The 17,657-nt window shown below is 35.4% G+C and overlaps 1 protein-coding gene across 6 annotated transcripts in view; it reads right to left on the bottom strand.

Moving 5' to 3' along the window:
• Osbp (oxysterol binding protein) overlaps nucleotides 1-17,657 on the bottom strand; it is an 83,365-nt gene that overhangs the window by 16,301 nt on the left and 49,407 nt on the right. For all 6 annotated transcript variants that reach the window (XR_011332484.1, XM_069828001.1, XM_069828002.1 and 3 more), the window contains 4 exons: nucleotides 16,343-16,480; nucleotides 8,310-8,513; nucleotides 4,645-4,890; nucleotides 484-628 (listed from right to left, as the gene is read on the bottom strand). Coding sequence is in view for 5 of the 6 variants with exons in the window: in XM_069828001.1 (XP_069684102.1) it covers nucleotides 484-628; nucleotides 4,645-4,890; nucleotides 8,310-8,513; nucleotides 16,343-16,480 (733 nt within the window). In the remaining variant the exon portion in view is untranslated. The remainder of the gene's footprint in view (nucleotides 1-483; nucleotides 629-4,644; nucleotides 4,891-8,309; nucleotides 8,514-16,342; nucleotides 16,481-17,657) is intronic.

Genomic DNA, 17,657 nt, shown 5'->3' with positions numbered 1-17,657 from the left:
TACTTCCTCTCCCAATTTAAAGTTTTTAAAGATGTTGCCAAAGCATGTCGTACACGATGATGTCTAGCATTGATCAGCAGCTCGCCTTTAGGGCATTGTCCAAGCACGTGTCCAAGTGTTTCAAGCTCGCTACAGTCTGGATGACGGCAGCGGGTTGTGCTTAGAGTTCTGCCCGGTATTGCGCGAACCGCCGAAATATTGCTTGACATTTTTAAAGCATTGGTCCATTCAGAGGAAGATAGGCCCTTTCGATTGCTTACCCATGAGTTAGCCTTGGGGAGATCACTATAAACAATAACCCCTTCACCACGCAAGGTATGGTTTGTCCAAGTTTGGAATGAGTCACTTCTTAAGTGTTTACGAATTTTACGACCATTCTTATGGTAACAGGTAAAACTGTCAACTACTGACTAGCTTAAACTAACACACATTCATTTAAAATTTCGGTAAATAAAGGAAAAGAAAAGAATGTAATTAGCTTACCAGAATTAAATTCTAGATGTGCCATACCCAGTGGAATTACTTGGAGATATTTTCCACGGAACTTGGATGCCATAGTGAACTCCTGCCAACAGCGCCACTGTCGACCTTCACAATACTGTGCCACCATAGGTGGATGATGAGACACCTACGACACAAATTTAAATCTAACAATGCCAGCTTACATATGGTGCAATATACTTACTTTAATAATTACTAGGTAACAGGATGGGGCTACCACTTCAGTAAGTCACCCATGTCCACTGAATTCTTGGGTTCAATGGCCCAGTAAGTATCATCATGAAAGAATCTCTTCCCTACAGTCGAGCCGTTCTTATTTCCGGCGTGGCCACGCCTTCTCGACTTTTGGCACGAAGAAGGTAGGCAATAGCGGTGTTGCTAAATCTCGGTCAAGCCAATAGTGAACGAACACAGTTCTAATAGCTGGTTGTCGAACAATCAGTCGGTATTGTTGTTAGTTCTGTGTTATTGCTGAGTTTTCAGCATCATAATTCCGCGGAGGAGTCGGAAGACCATCAATTTGCAAAGCAGAGAAATGATTCTTAGCGTTCGAGATTATTTCGAAAATGAACGTAAAATAAGAATAGTTTATTGCCTTTAATGCAAGTGGTGCAATGAACAGCTGATGCGTGTGATGTGAACAAGTTCACGGTTTCTCAAATAACGACAGAGAAGTACGGACAATCCGGCAAAGAAGAAAATAAACTGAGAACTATGGCGGCAGCAGGTACTAACAATGATTGTAGCGATCTAGGCGTAGCACCTCTAAATTGAACAATATCGTTAGGCAAGGTTCTTCGTGTAATTTTTTCATGTAGCAATGACTTATGACAAAATTTTTAATACTAATGTATTTTACTTAATTTACAGGATGTGTGGTTTTAGTTATTCATTCACATAAAAAATGTTTATTTATTATATTTTACAGCTTTCTCCCATTTTAGTAATTTCTAATATTGTTTCTGTATTTACGAAAATCGTTACTTCAAATGGTCGTAAAAACCAATTATAGCACAACATGGTAAGTCTTCTGTGTCCTGGGATGCTAGGATCAACAATAACAATAATATATAATATTATGTATTCATATATTACTAATTATTTATCGTAGGAAATAATTTTTCGTTCGATGTTTAAGACTACACATGTGCTAAAACTTCGTTAAGAGTACAAGGGTAGATTTGACAACACACAATAACATCCACTGTGAGCGGGAAGCGGTATGTCATCTGCATAACCTTGACGACAACCACTGCCAGTGAAGTAGCGTGTCAGCTGACCAGAAGCTGTCGTGTGATTTGCTGCCGGAAATAAGAACGGCTCGACTGTAGGATTATAAAGGACATCTTAGTCACAAACGCCTAAGGAGAGAAAACTCGAAAATATTCTTGGTGAAGTATGAACTAGTAACCTCGAAAAATGAAAACTTGTAACTGTTCGTCAAGATCTGAAGCCAAAACAGATCCAGTCATAATATTTGATGATTTGGTGATGAGGACAATGAGAATTACTTTTACTTCAGTTATACAATATTACATGATTAGGTTTTTGTTACATAATTAAGATATATATTTTGATGTACCGAAGTACATATGATATTTCCATGCAGATATTCTGCGTCATCATATGATGAAAGAGTGATGGAACAGAGAAAAATTCTCTCCGGCGCCAGGATTTGAACCCGGGTTTTCAGCTCTACGTGCTGATGCTTTATCCACTAAGCAACGCCGGATACAACCCCGACGCCGGTTAGAATCGTCTCAGATTAAGCTCCATCTCTTGGGTTCCCTCTAGTGGCCGCCCTCTGCACTACGTCATAGATGTCTATGAACGCAGGACCGAAGTCCATACATGTGTTGAGGTGCACTCGAATGAGTGACTGGTTGGCTGGGATCCGACGGTATAGGCGCCGTCTTAAATCACAAAGTGATTTATTACGCATATCATATATATTTTGATGTACCGAAGTACATATGATATTTCCATGCAGATATTCTGCGTCATCATATGATGAAAGAGTGATGGAACGGAGAAAAATTCTCTCCGGCGCCGGGATTTGAACCCAGGTTTTCAGCTCTACGTGCTGATGCTTTATCCACTAAGCATCAGCACGTAGAGCTGAAAACCCGGGTTCAAATCCCGGCGCCGGAGAGAATTTTTCTCCGTTCCATCACTCTTTCATCACATAATTAAGAGTTTGTGACAAAAACTATTTCTTTTACACTTGTGTTGTCCTCATTTAATACCTCTTCATATTACTACAGTCAACCCTCGTTAACCTGAAATCGGATAAACCGAACACTGAGTTAAATCAAACAAACTGTCTGGTTGCAGCTGAATTAATAGAGAAAAATCCACTGCATCCTCTACAGAAAACAGGAAAGTCAATGCCACTTCATGTACAATGAGTTGTTGAAAGCAAGTTCTCTCAAGTGGACAGTTCATATCTGGAAATCCAGGGTTCATGCTGTAAAAATGAGACTGGGCAATTCACAAAAACTTAAAAGGAGTCAAGAACAAACAATTAAGACTTTTTCAAATAATACATAATTCGTGACTGAGAGGGTTAAACCCAATTTTGGATAAACCATACTGCAAACTGAAATTTTGTCCCCTCAGTGCATATTCTGTAGGTTATTTTTCGGCTAAACCGAACATACTGTACAGTACACAGGTGTATTTTGTCCTTTGGAGCTTTCAGGGCTTAGCTGTATTGATATTCACTTAATATATGTAATATTTCAATTATACAGTAGCGTGCAAATTAATCCGAACACGACATATTTTAAAATATTCTGTCATTGTTGGCCTCACAGCTGCTCATACCGCTTTAATTGACATCTGTAGTACGTGTAATTCCATTGTTGAAGGTCTGTCATTATTTTTTTTATAATATGTGACATTTTGCCTGTCATTTTGTACTTATAAGCATTTCAGTTGTGTTGAAGACTTAATACTGCAATCCTGTGTACATTCTGTCATCTTCACAAATGGACACAACTCCACGAAAACGGTCTAAAATTATAACATTAGCAGAGCATTCTTCTATGACACAGAGGCAAATTGCTGCAGAATGTCACATCGGTTTGGCTACTGTTAATTTGATCATAAAACGATACAGGGAGACTGGATCCATCACACCCCAGAAAAAAGGAAACTGTGGCCGGAAAAGGAAGACTTCACCTGCAGATGATCGTTTAATTGTCAGGAAAAGTAAATTAAATCCTAGACTAAATGCTGTCGACTTAACCCGCGAGTTAATGCTACCACTGGGGCGAATATTCACGTCACAACAGTGCGGCGTAGGCTTTTGGAAGCTGAACGAAGGGCTCGTAAGCCTATTAAGAAGCAACTGCTAATCCCTGTTATGTGCAAAAAATGCTTAATGTGGGCAAAATTACATCAACACTGGACAGTGAATGACTGGAAGAATGTACTTTTTTCCGATGAGTCTCATTTCGAGGTCCACGGCCACCGTGTTTCTTACGTATGGAAAGGATCCGAAAAAGTAACAGCAGCTCATCTCCAACAAGCACCCAAATACCCCCCTAAAGTAATATTTTGGGGTTGTTTTACACATGAAGGGCCTGGAGCATTAATACCTATCAAGGGAATGATGAATTCTGACAAATATATTCACTTATTGGAAACCAGAATCGTACCCCAGCTGCAAAAATCATTTCCGGATGGCAGAGGTGTGTTCCAACAAGACCTGGCACCATGCCATACGTCTCAAAAAACTACAGAATTCTTCAACCAGAAGAATATTCAGGTACTCCCCTGGCCAGGCAACTCACCCGACATCAACCCCATTGAGAACTTGTGGTCAATTTGCAAAAGAAGAATGCAAAAAATGGATTGTTCTACAAAGGAGAAGATGATTTCTGCCCTCATTGGTGTATGGTTTCGCGATGAAGAAATGAAGAATATTTATGGGAAATTAGTGGAATCCATGCCAAATCGTCTCAGAGCTGTTATTAGGAACAAGGGAGGCTACATAGATTACTGAGGTATGTCTTAGATCCTTTTTTTATCCCGTTTGAATGTTTTTGCATAAGTAATTACGTTGTTCGGATTAATTTGCACGCTACTGTAATTATAATGTGCTAGAGTTGACGGGAATTCAGAAGGCGGTAGTCTAACCTGTTCAGATATGGCTCTCCATCCAAGATCATCTGTTCGATCACATTCATAGGTCTCTCCTAATAAGGGATTAAATGGTTTGCCTGTGCGGTTACTCGTAGTGGCGTAGCTTGACACAGTAAAAGCAGCAACATATGCCATCTGTTCACAGGAGTCTGTGCAATGAGCTGCCTTATCCAGAATGTCTGCGTATTCATAGTCTTCTATCAGACGTTGTAACATAGACAAGGGCTCTGAGAAGTTGACCTGAAGAAGAAGAAGAAGAAGACAATTGATTTAACAACAGTTAAAACATATTATGTTATTGATTTGTCTACTGTTACAAGACTTAAAGCTCACATGGAATTTTAGGGTGGGGAAAGGCTTGTAATTCTATTCTCACTCCACTAATACTTATTCAACAAAGAATAATTAAAATATGTCTTAATAAACCATTTTGATTACTCATCCGAGCTTTCGTTCACTGATTTTAATGTTTTGAAAATTAAGCAAATTTATTATAGTGCCTTATTAAACTTCATACATAAAAATCGCAATAAATACAAATTGTATCATCGTAAATATGGAACTAAAAGATCCGATTTTATACGACTAGAGGAATCAAAGTGTTTCACAAGCATAGCTCTTAGCCATGATACCTACTTTGGTCCAAGGTTATATAATAAAATAATTGAAAAATACCAAAATTTGGAAAATTTTAGTTTCAGAAATTTAAAAAATAGCATTACGAATTTAACTTTTAAAGAATATATATTGGTTTAATAAATATACGTATTTGTATGAGTTGAATTGTTCAAACTGAAATTGCATTTTTTAAAGTTAATTGATTCCTATTATCTCTTTTCCTTGACCCACTTTGTGTCAAATAATTGAAGCGTCGGTTGGAACAATGTTATAAGTTACATATGGTAAAATTTACAGGAGCTGAAAAAATGTATACACATACAACGTTGTTCCAGGATAGCAAACTTTTGGGTGAACAAATTTCACTGCAATGGGCAGTTGCAAGCCAAGGAGTATAGCAAAGTAACATGACATACACACGGAAACACGCCGAATGAAAATTTTGTAACTGACGTTGTTCCAGCCGACGCTTCAATTATCTTTATTTGTGTTAAGTATGTGTTTAAATAACTCCCTGAGCATGAGTTTTTACTCCTTCAGGAAAGAATTAAGACCGTATTTTTGTACATGTTATTTTGCTAACAATAAATTACAACAATGTACTAACAATAAACAACAACATAGAAGCAACTTGTGACAGCTCTGTAATGTATATTTTTTAACTCCCTTTTATCTGCTCCCTGGATTCCTCAGCCAATGGGGACTGAATATCTCATGTTTCCAGCACCACACACGAAGTGGACATGATGTTACCACTTAGGTATATCCCTTTTCTTTCCACACTTAGCTTCCTGGTTTTCAGCAGGGGGAAGAGGAAATGCTACTATTTACAACATCATGTTCTGTTCCTGTATGTTCCACGTGCTTTACTAGAAACATTAGAAGTCAAATCTTTCTCCGTGGACACTGAAAGTTTATTATTGAATTTCTTTTTTATTATTTCGAATATAAACAAAATGTGACAATATTACTATCACTAGTTTCACTGCATTATCAATAGTTAGAGTCAAACGTACACAATAGAACCCCAACTACATTATAATGAAGGGATTGGGTGAATGTTTAATAAAAGGTCATCTCAATATACCGTATTTTATCGAATACCCCACACCCTCGAATAAGCCACACACCGCTAACCGTTTCTCCCACGCAATCGACCTCCAGTAGCCATCTGGCATTCAGAAGTCATGTTATGAAACTCTCAACTGTTCAAGTGTAACAATGTTAGTGTATAAAGTTTAGTGATTATTGTGTATTTAGGTAATGCCTAGTAACGAATTCTCATTGTGTGAATGTATGGATATGTACATAAAAGGCAGAAGGTCGTGTGCGAAAATAAGATCGAAAATTTCGAATGAAGTTTCCAAACAGATCTGTGTCTTCTGCCAAAACAATTAAACGACTCGCTAAAAGATTTAAAGAAAGAGGCTCAGTAAATAATCGAAAATCAAGCAGAAAACGTAGTGTTCTTGCAGAAGAAAAATTAGATGAGATTGGTGAAAGATTAGAACATACCCCATACAATAAAGTGTTTAGCACAGGAAACTGGACTATCTGAGTCCTCTGCAAAAAAATGCAACAAAATTATTGAAACTGGGCTCCACGAAGCCCAGATCTAAGAACAGGATTTATAGGAAAAATCCTCATTCTATAGATGAACTAAAAGACTGTCTATAAGAAGAAAACGAAGCTATCAATAATGTGGCACTTCAGAGTGTTGTTCATTTGTTCATCAGATGATGTCAGTTGTCTGTAGTGGCAAATGAGGCCCATTTTCAGCAACAACTGTAAGCATGGTAAGTCCAAATTATTGAACATTTATTGTTAATACTGTTATATATTGGTGAAGCGACGGAGAAACGATTACACTCTTAGTGGAAACCACGCAGGGTGTGGGCAGCCGGCCGCTGTTTTTTGAGACCCTTGATAATAATGGCTCTGTATAAGCAGTAACATGAACTGCTGCCAGGAAGTCAAAAGGAGGATAACAATAGCAAAGGAAGCTTTTAGTTATTTATATATATATATATATATATATATATATATATATATGTGTGAAGAGTCCACTGCAAGAATGATGGATGTCATTTGGAATGCATTTTGCAGGAGAAGCAATTGAAAGTTTGAAATGCTTAGCGCTCAAAGCTTAACTGTGATTTTCCGACCATTATTGGACAATGACTATCAGTGTTAATGCCATATAACTCTCTATGTACATTCTATGTGTCTTAAGCTATGCATTGACAGTCTTGGTTCATTTTCCACAAGAAAGTGACATCCATCATTCTTGCAGTGGACTCTTCATATATAAAGCATCTTCTGTGGACCTCTGGGAAAAGAACTAAGGAAGAGACTAGTGAAGTGCTTCGTGTGGAGTGTGGCATTATACAAGTCAGAAACATGAACATTACGACGAAGTGAAGAGAAGCGATTAGAAGCATTTGAAATGTGGATATGGAGAAGAATGGAATGTGTAAAGTGAATGGACAGAATAAGAAATGAAGCTGTGTTGGAAAGAGTGGGTGGAGAAAGAATGATTCTGAAACTGATCAGGAAGAGAAAAAGGAATTGGTTGGGTCACTGGATGAGAAGAAACTGCCTACTGAAGGATACACAGGAAGGCATGGTGAATGGGAGAATAGTTCGAGGCAGAAGAAGATATCAGATGATATATGACATTAAGAGATATGGATAATATGAAGAGACTACATAAGAGGAAGGCAGAAAATAGGAAAGATTGGAGAATGCTGGATTTGCAGTGAAAGACTTGCCATTTGGCAGAACAGTATAAATAAATAAATAAATGAATAAATAAATAAATAAATAAATAAATAAATAAATAAATAAATAAATAAATAAATAAATAAATAAATAAATAAATCATATGTGGAGACTAGGAGGAAGATGGAAAATAGGAAAGTTTGGAGAATGTTTGGTTTGCAGTGAAAGACCTGCCCTTAGACAGAACACTTGAAAGAATAATAGATTAATAGTCATCAAGTCATTACATTATTCGTGTTTTTAGTGAAATTTCAACTTACAGGCATTGGGATCTTTGACAGTTCTTTACCAATGCAGTTCTTCATGATGCTCCACAAGTTGAGGGGATAGTTTGGTTTATCAGGGACACGAGTGCGACGTGTTTTCTTTGTCTCTGATGAGGACATTGGTACCAAGGATCCTTGAGAATTTGCAATAGATCGCTGTCGTCCATTGCTTGAAAGTGTCGGTGAATTTGTTTTATTCTGAAATACACAAAATATATATAATGTTAGATAAATTAAACACAAAAACAGTCATTCAATTACTTCTGGATTTAGCAGTGAATTTTTTCTTGGCTTGGTTACCAATACAAATTACAAACCTCACATCTGTACAGGATCTATCTTTACTTTTCCTGTATTAATTTTTGTTAATAATTCAATGTTTCTGTGAGGAGTGAAATCTTCATGTAGTTTTCAGATTTTTTAACATCTTTCTTAATAATGGTTATCAAAATACCATTTCTGTACATATTTGGGAATGTGAGAATATTTTCGTACAATTTTGTTAATTATTGTGCAAGTTCTGTGCCACCATATTTCAATAATTCATTCATAATTAGGTTGTGCACTGGCGATTTTCTACTTTTCAACAATTTTATGCTATTGCCTATCTCATTTTCTGTTGTTTTTCAATTTGCCATTAAGCGTACTTTTTCTATTGGAAAAACATAATATATCGAAAATAAATGTCTTTGAGTTAACTATTATTGCAAAATGAATATGTTCATTTCACACTGCCAATTATAATCAACTATTAATTTTTTAGTGAACGCAAAAAATGAATTCCTGGTATTTGTAACAATTTAGAAGGATGGTCATTAATCATAATATGAAATAGTATCGTAATTAACAGTGAACCTTAAGGGAATCCCTTTTTGATAATTTATATTTTGAAAAATTGTTTCCAAATTTGGTTGTAAAAATCTTCGATTTATAAAATTTTACATCTACTTGAGCATTCTTCCTTTGACATGTAGATATAACAATTTTTCTAATAGTTTTAATCCTATTTTTGTCATTTAAAAATGAAAATGTTTTTCCCATTTGGTAAGTGACTTTTGTGTCACATGCTACATGCTTAGAAAGCAATATACAAGGCATATGTATCTAAGTTCTGAGTATGTATGTGCGATTTTCTTGCCTAGTGATTCTTTTGTTTATTGCCATTGTTTACCGCATTTCCAATTGCACAAGAAATGGAGTAATCAAAAACCAATACAATAAAAACTCATTGAAGAATTTCATACTAAGAGATGTTGATGAAATTCTATTTGCAACAGATAACTAAAACATGACAAGTTTTACAGAGCTGGAGACATTATTCAATGTCAATGGAAAGAAATGGAAAGTAAAATTCACAAACTGAAATCCCAGTTTTTGTGGTAATTTAATAAAGCTAAACATACAGAAATTAGCCCACCAAGGGACGAAATTTATACGTCAAAATGATATGGTTTTGAACTGCTGTGCTTCCTTAAAGATCCGTGGTGCTGTCACATTTAGCAATGGCTCAAATTCGCGTCAGATATTTAAATCCACAAATTTCCTGGAGTTTTAAATCATTCATAATGTAATTATAAGCACCTAGACTAAATTTATTTTTAAACTGAGCATTCTCTATTCATGCCTTTATTAATTATACTTGTGCTCAAAAATAAAAACAAAGTTCAGCATGTGAAGCCATAGTATCAGTGTCCATCCTCTGATTTGTGCTCTGAGTGTAAACATCTGCCAGGCATAAATCTTTTGGGCACATTTATGTGAAATATGTGCCAAATACATGTCCCAGGAACATCCCAATGTGTGAATGTAGCTCTTAAGCATATTTCTTTCTTTTCAGATTCAGCAATTCCAATACTCAACTTTGTAAGACTTTTCTTCTAATTAAATTCATTCATCCCAAGCAGTTTACAATAAAATTAGTGACTGATAATCCTTTAAGAAAGGATCTACATGTGCAGTCATCTGATACAAGAGGGTAAAATCCTGAATTAAAACCGCAACAAAAAGATAATTCTGTATTATGATAAGTAATTTCTCCTAGTAAGTTATTTTTTATGGCAGTTTATTCTATGCAATACAGAAAATCACAAAAGGTAATGTTTTAATTTGGACTGGATCACTATTGTGTGTGTGTGTGTGTGTGTGTGTGTGTGTGTGTGTGTAATTTCAAATAAGATCTGTTGTTTTACTTTATATTTTTACTAAAAGTAATTATATTTCATGTATATTATAAAAAGGTAAAGGTATCCCTGTAACATGCCATGACCGCATTTGGGGGGCATGGAGATAGAGCCCCATGCTTACCATGACCTTGGCACTAGAAAGAGGTGGTGTGGTTGGCACCACGCTCTGACCGCCTTTTACCCCCGGGAAAGACCTGGTACTCAGTTTTATAGGAGGCTGAGTGAACCTCGGGGCCGTTCTGAAAGTTTGGCAACATTCCCAGATAAATTTATTCTCAGAGTATGGATAAAACCCAACCAATAGTTTATGAAATATCGCTGTAAACAGACAGAAAGCATGGCCAAATAATTTTTTCGTCAATAGGGATGCTAAAAAGTTTATTTCCGTGAAAATCACGATATATAATTTCAACACTATCATAATAGGCTACTTTCTCTTTATATGTCACACAACAGGAAAGTAAAAAGATATATAATTATAAATATTGCAATAACTGAAAGACAATAAATTGAATTCAATAAATGAAATTACGCAACTATTTCACACTTCAATTAATGCCTGCCGAGAAAGAGCTTGTTAAATAAAGACATAAAAGGTTTTACAACAATGTTGCTCAAAGAAATTTAATTCTTGTAAATATCAAGTATGAACAGACTTTCGGGTGTCTGAAGAAAAGCTTCCATACTTGACACAGCACAAGTCAAAGTTCTCTGACAACTTGCCATCCAATATTTTACATTAACTACTGTTCACCTACCAGTGATACTCGTGACCCCATCATTGTCATATTGATCAAATCAGTGCTGGTTACTCATGCAAACTCAAACTCAGTAAACTTGATCAGGATGAACACAAAATCTTCAATTTCAAACCTGAAAATATTTCAGGATTTTGCAGGACTTAGTTGTCCCTTATGAATTGAAAAAGAGTTTTATATTAAACTGAAAGTCCTATTCCTTTTAATAATTATATATAATAAATTTTCAGTCAAATATACTTTTCAGTTTGTGAGGTCAGATAATCTGTTACATCACAATATTTATTACAAAGTCACTAATATTTTCGACTTTAAAAAGTCATCATCAGGTGCATGAGATGCAAACAATTTTAAATTAGGTGATAGTTGATCTAACAATTAATGATATAGTAAGTAATGCACGTGCTGGCATTTACAAGTATATAAGTTTCGTGCCTCTTGAGGTAAACTGTACATGGTAAAGCTGAACACTGATGCTAGGTTCTCGTATGTGTATAAAACAAGGAAAGGCACAGCATGATATTAACCTTATACAATTAAGGCTAAATATTCTCATTAGGTCATATCATTAAAATTAAATTTGTACAGTTTGATATTAACTATGTTAAAATGTTATATATAATGTATAAATTTAAAAGGGATGGAAAAAGCTGTGATGCAAATGTGATGTGATGTTGTTTGCATCTCATGCACCTGATGATGACTTTTTAAAGTCGAAAATATTAGTGACTTTGTAATAAATATTGTGATGTAAGAGATTATCTGACCTCACAAACTGAAAAGTGTATTTGACTGAAAATTTATTATATATAATTATTAATTGCATTCACACTTTTCTGAACCAACATGTCTTTTAAATTCCTATTCCTTTTGTCCATTCTCTGACATTTTGCTTCCTTACAATACAATGTGTAACAATTTTTACCAAATATATAACAAAAAAATCAAACCAACATAATATGAAGTTATTTGCTTTCTTTGTGAGCTGTACAGCTCACGTTGCTAGGATTCAGACAATGTACTTTAATAATGTAATTCTATGTGTCAGTCTTTTACTGAAGTCAAATTCAATTATAATAGTTGCCATAGTAACACATTGTGTGTTTTTTTAGTTGGTTATTTAGCGTCAATGGGATTGGTGATAGCGAGATGGTATTTGGCGAGATGAGGCCGAGAATTCGCCATAGATTACCTGACATTCGCCTTATGATTGGGGAAAGCCTTAGAAACCAGGTAATCAGCCCAAGCGGGAATCGAACCAGCACCTGAGCGCAACTCCGGATCGGCAGGCAAGCACCTTAGCTGACTGAGCTATGCCAGTGGCTATATTGTGTGTTGTCCATAATGAACGAATATAATGTTATTCCATAATACAGTGAAACCTGTTCAAGACGGAAGTGACATGGTCCTAATTCTTTTTCCGTTCTGGACAGGTTTCCGTATTATTCAGGTATGACATTAAAATGGAATATTTTGTCATTCATATACATGAAAAACAAAATGGCATGCCGCAAACTGCAAGAAGGACAAAATATTCCATTTAACACTCATCACATTAAATCCGCTTTCTGTCGCTTATTACGTTGGTGAATCATCTTGATTAAAATCTCATTTTCTGTGTAAATATTATCGTAACTCACTCATTAGTCATTAAACATTACTAAAGTTTACTACTCTCATGCTATTTAATATCTAACACTATACTCTAATACTGTACTGCATATCACTGCACATTATTAATTAATTGTTCTAGGAGCCATCTATTAGAAGCCTTGAATTCTGGTTTATTTAATTTCTTTCCCAGTTCAATAGCTTGCTTTGCAGAATAGATCCAGAAATTGGCTTGTTCTTTGAAAGGTCACGAAAAACCCACTTCCACAATAGTTCATTTATTTCCACATAAACAGCTGCTTTCTGGTTCCTTTTGTGTCACCAATATCGGCCGCACGCCACTCACTCATTATGATCTTTATTTTTTAAAGTGTCACACCTGAGTTTTCCACAACTGTACTTCAATATTATTTCACATAGACTTTGTTTCTAATTTTCCTTTATCTCGATAACTTTTACTTCATCACTTAATGTTAATGCTACATTTTATGCAACTTTTTTTTTTTTACCTGGAAATCACTACACTTGCGCTCTATTTATCTACAACAGTATACGGGTGTGAAGCATTGAAAATCTTTGAAGGGACTCGTCTGCCTAGTCAACAGGGTAATAAAATTTGTGACCGACAGGCCAACACACCCTCATACCCTCTAGAATTTTGCAAAGAAAACTTGTTTTTATCTTAGTGACCTACATATTTCGTATATTCCTTGAAATTACACGCTGTTTCGAAATATAGTTATAAAATATAGTGTGTGTCCAAAATATTGTTTCCGTTTTGAACAGTAGCAGGCAGTTTCCGTTTCCGCGTTGGACAGTTTCCGTTTTATTCAGGAAAAATTACACATAATACACACAAATTTCGCCGGGACCAATAAATTGTTCCGAAATAGACAGGATTCCGGATTATTCAGGTTCCGATTTGAACAGGTTTCACTGTATTATATTAATAGTACATTATGCAACGAGCCTATAATGATAGTAATTAAGACGCGAGTATGTTTGTTCATGAAACGAGCGCAAGCTTCATAATTTTCATACGAGCGTCTTAATTACCATTATAGGCAAGTTTTATACGACTTTTTATGCTCGACCATATTTCTAACTTGAAATTATTCAGAAGTATTCATTTTATTCGCATCTCACTGAAAAGCAGAAGTGACCTTGTGCAAGCTCGTAAATTGTGAGATGTGCGCAGACGCGAAAGTATTGTTTTCCGAGGAACAATAATGTCATTGACCTTGGTATAATTTAGAGAATAACATGAACTAATTTTGATATAACCTGGAAATTGATTTAGAATTGAAAAACGAGATGACATATTGAATTTATTTGAATATTATTTACAATTAACGCTAATTATTATAGTAACAGAACATAACCTTCTGCGACAGTATTGGATTTCCAGCCTCCGTGATGTTTCCCTCGTCTTTCGATTGCATATCCGAGAATAATCGAAAACCTGAACTTTAATGAATATGTGTACTTTAATGACATGCATTAAAGGACTGCTACCAGGTGTATAATTACTACATTTCGGCGTGGTCGAGCATAAAATATATTATAAGAATTCTTCCACTGTGTACTCAAAGTTTATGAACTGTTATTATGAGAAACATCTCGAACTTAATGTAATAATGTGAACATATGTAAATAAATAGTTTCAAGAACATATTCGTCAAAAACATAAAATTTCAATTGTAGTACTTATGCAGGGTGTTCAGAAAATGCTGTCCACTACCAGCACTGGAGAATTCATTTAACTATAAGAACTAACATTCCATGCTCACTAGTTATAAGGATATCGTTTGAATGGGTCAGAGTTGAAACATGCAAAACAATTGTTAAAAATATATGCTATTGCTTGTCTATAGCTCTGTTCAAGATATATTTCTATATATTCGGCAGCAATGTTTGAAACTAAACTACGGAAAATTAAAAAATTAATTATATCGTTAGCATATATAATCTAACTGTGTTGTACATTTAGTAACTGTTACAAATCATTTATTTTCATCACATCTTGCATTAAAATATATCCAAACAATGAATGAATTAAGTTGGTTATTTAATGACGCTGTATCAACTATTAGGTTATATAGCGTCGATAAGATTGGTGATAATGAGATGGTATTTGGCGAGATGAGGCCGAGGATTCGCCATAGATTACCTGGCATTCACCTTAAGGTTGGGGAAAACCTTGGAAAAAACACAACCAGGTAATCAGCCCAAGCAGGGATCGAACCCACGCCCGAGCGCAACTTCAGACCGGCAGGCAAGCGCCTTAACTGACTGAGCCATGCCGGTGGCTTATCAAACAATAAAAGTATCATTGGCACATTTGGGTGGCAACACTGGTCGCAACTGCTACAAAAGTTTCAACAAAACTGATATCAAAAATGCTGTGGTTGCAACCCTGAGAACCCTGTTCACATGTCGCTACTTTTAAGCTGCGTGCAGCATGAAAAAGTAGCGGGTAGCAGGTTTGGCAGCTGCTACTTTTCAGGTTGCATCACTGTTCACACGTTGCAGTACGAGAGTTGTGCAGTTTTTTGTACTGGAGTAGCAATGTGTGACCGTATCATTAGGAAAATTGTATGAACATTTTATTTTATTGAAAAAATGTTTATGCGCAACCATGCCGAAATGTAGCAATTATACACCTGGTAGCAGTCCTTTAATGCATGTCATTAAAGTACATCTCATTAAAGTACAGGTGTTCAGCCAATGACAACTCAGCTTACAGGTGTTCAGCCAATGACAAGTCAGGTTTGTACCGTTATAAAACCGCAAGTATCGATTATTCTCGGATATGCAATCGAAAGAGAATTAGCAAAAAGTCACAGAGGCTGGAAATCCAATACTGTCGCAGAAGGTTATGTTCTGTTACTATAATAATTAGGGTTAATTGTAAATAATATTCAAATAAATTCAATTTGTCATCTCGTTTTTCAATTCTAAATCAATTTTCACGTTATATCAGAGTAATGTTCATCTTATTCTGTGCCAAGGTCAATGAAATTCGGCCTCGGAAAAAATCAATACTTTCGCGTCTGCACACATCTCACAATTCAGGTCAGTTCGCACATAACCGTAATTTTGAATACTTTCAAGTTAGAAATATGCTAGAGCATAAAAAGTCGTATGAAACTTGCCTGTAATGGTAAGATGCTCGTATGAAAATTATGAAACTTGCTTGTGCTCGTTTCATAAACAATCATACTTGCGTCTTAATTACTACAATTATAGGCTCGTTGCATAATGTACTAATATAAAACTAACAGCAACAAACTGTCAAAATCCACTTAATGGAAGTCAAGTCATTTACATACAAGGAAAGAAGGAAGTATACACAAATGTGTAGACAGAAAAACAATATGGAACTAAATGAAATTTTTATAAACATATATAAAAACAAAAGCTAACATGTCAATAATAAATCAATGTAACATAATTTTAATAATGTTAAACTTACAGTTGATTCGTCATGTGCAGTGGTGGGATCACTCGAACTAATAACAAGAACTTTAGTTTCTGTAGCGTCATCCACTTCACTGCTTGAACCTGAGGCCTCGTCGTGTCCGTCTTGCAAATGTAGTCTTGGATCTGAAGACTGGAAACAAGCATTCGTAACATTTTACACAAAATAAAATTTGCCATGTTATGCATCTACACTACATATACTTCATTATTTCACGAACACATTTGTTGTAACATTTTAAGTAACAACACAATATAGAAGATGATGTGCCATTTGCATTAAGCACACACGATCAACAGTGGTGAAAAATAACGCAAAACAATGACATACATTATTTTATGCTCGACCATGCCGAAATGTAGTAATTATACACCTGGTAGCAGTCCTTTAATGCATGCCATTAAAGTACACCTACTCATTAAAGTACAGGTGTTCAGCCAATGACAAGTCAGCTTTGTACTGTTATAAAACCTCAGCCAATGACAAGTCAGCTTTGTACCGTTATAAAACCACAAGTATCGATTATTTTCGGATATGCAATCGAAAGACAACTAGCGAAAAGTCACGGAGGCTGGAAATCCAATACTGTCGCAGAAGGTTATGTTCTGTTACTATAACAATTAGCGTTAATTGTAAATAATATTCAAATAAATTCAATTTGTCATCTCGTTTTTCAATGTCTAATTTAATTTCAATGTTATATCAAAGTTAATATTTAGTTTACTCTGTAGGTTCTTATAGGCTATCAAGGTCAATGTGGACATCTGTTCCTTGGAAAAAATCAATACTTTCGCGTCTGCGCACATCTCACAATTTACGAGGTATTGCTCAAGGTCAGTTAGACACAAATAAAATGAATAATTTCAAGTTAGAAATATGGTCGAGCATAAAAAGTCGTATGAAACTCGCCTATAATGGTAATTAAGATGCTCGTATGAAAATTAACAAACATCCATACTCGCTTCTTAATTACTATCATTATAGGCTCGTTGCATAATGTACTATTAGTAATGTACATTATAATGTAACCCACTTTTTGCATCATCATCATTCCCATTTTTATGAAAAAAAGACAAGGCGGAAATGTACTTATTGTATATTATTTATATTATTTTGATATTCTTTACCAGTTATTTAACAACACTATATCAACTTCATGGTTAATTACCATTGGTGCAATTGGCGATAGTGAAAGATAGTTTGGTGAGATGAGCCCGAAAAATTACCAATGGATTGCTTGACATTTGCATAAGGGAAACATTGAAGGAGGAGAATTCGATCCGGTGCTGTGGATTGAATTCGGTGTAGC

The sequence above is a fragment of the Periplaneta americana genome, chromosome 6 (assembly GCF_040183065.1).
Source record: "Periplaneta americana isolate PAMFEO1 chromosome 6, P.americana_PAMFEO1_priV1, whole genome shotgun sequence".
NCBI lineage: Eukaryota > Metazoa > Arthropoda > Insecta > Blattodea > Blattidae > Periplaneta > Periplaneta americana.
The sequence above is the reverse complement of the archived record's forward strand: the minus strand, read 5'-3'. Positions and strand labels throughout refer to the sequence as shown.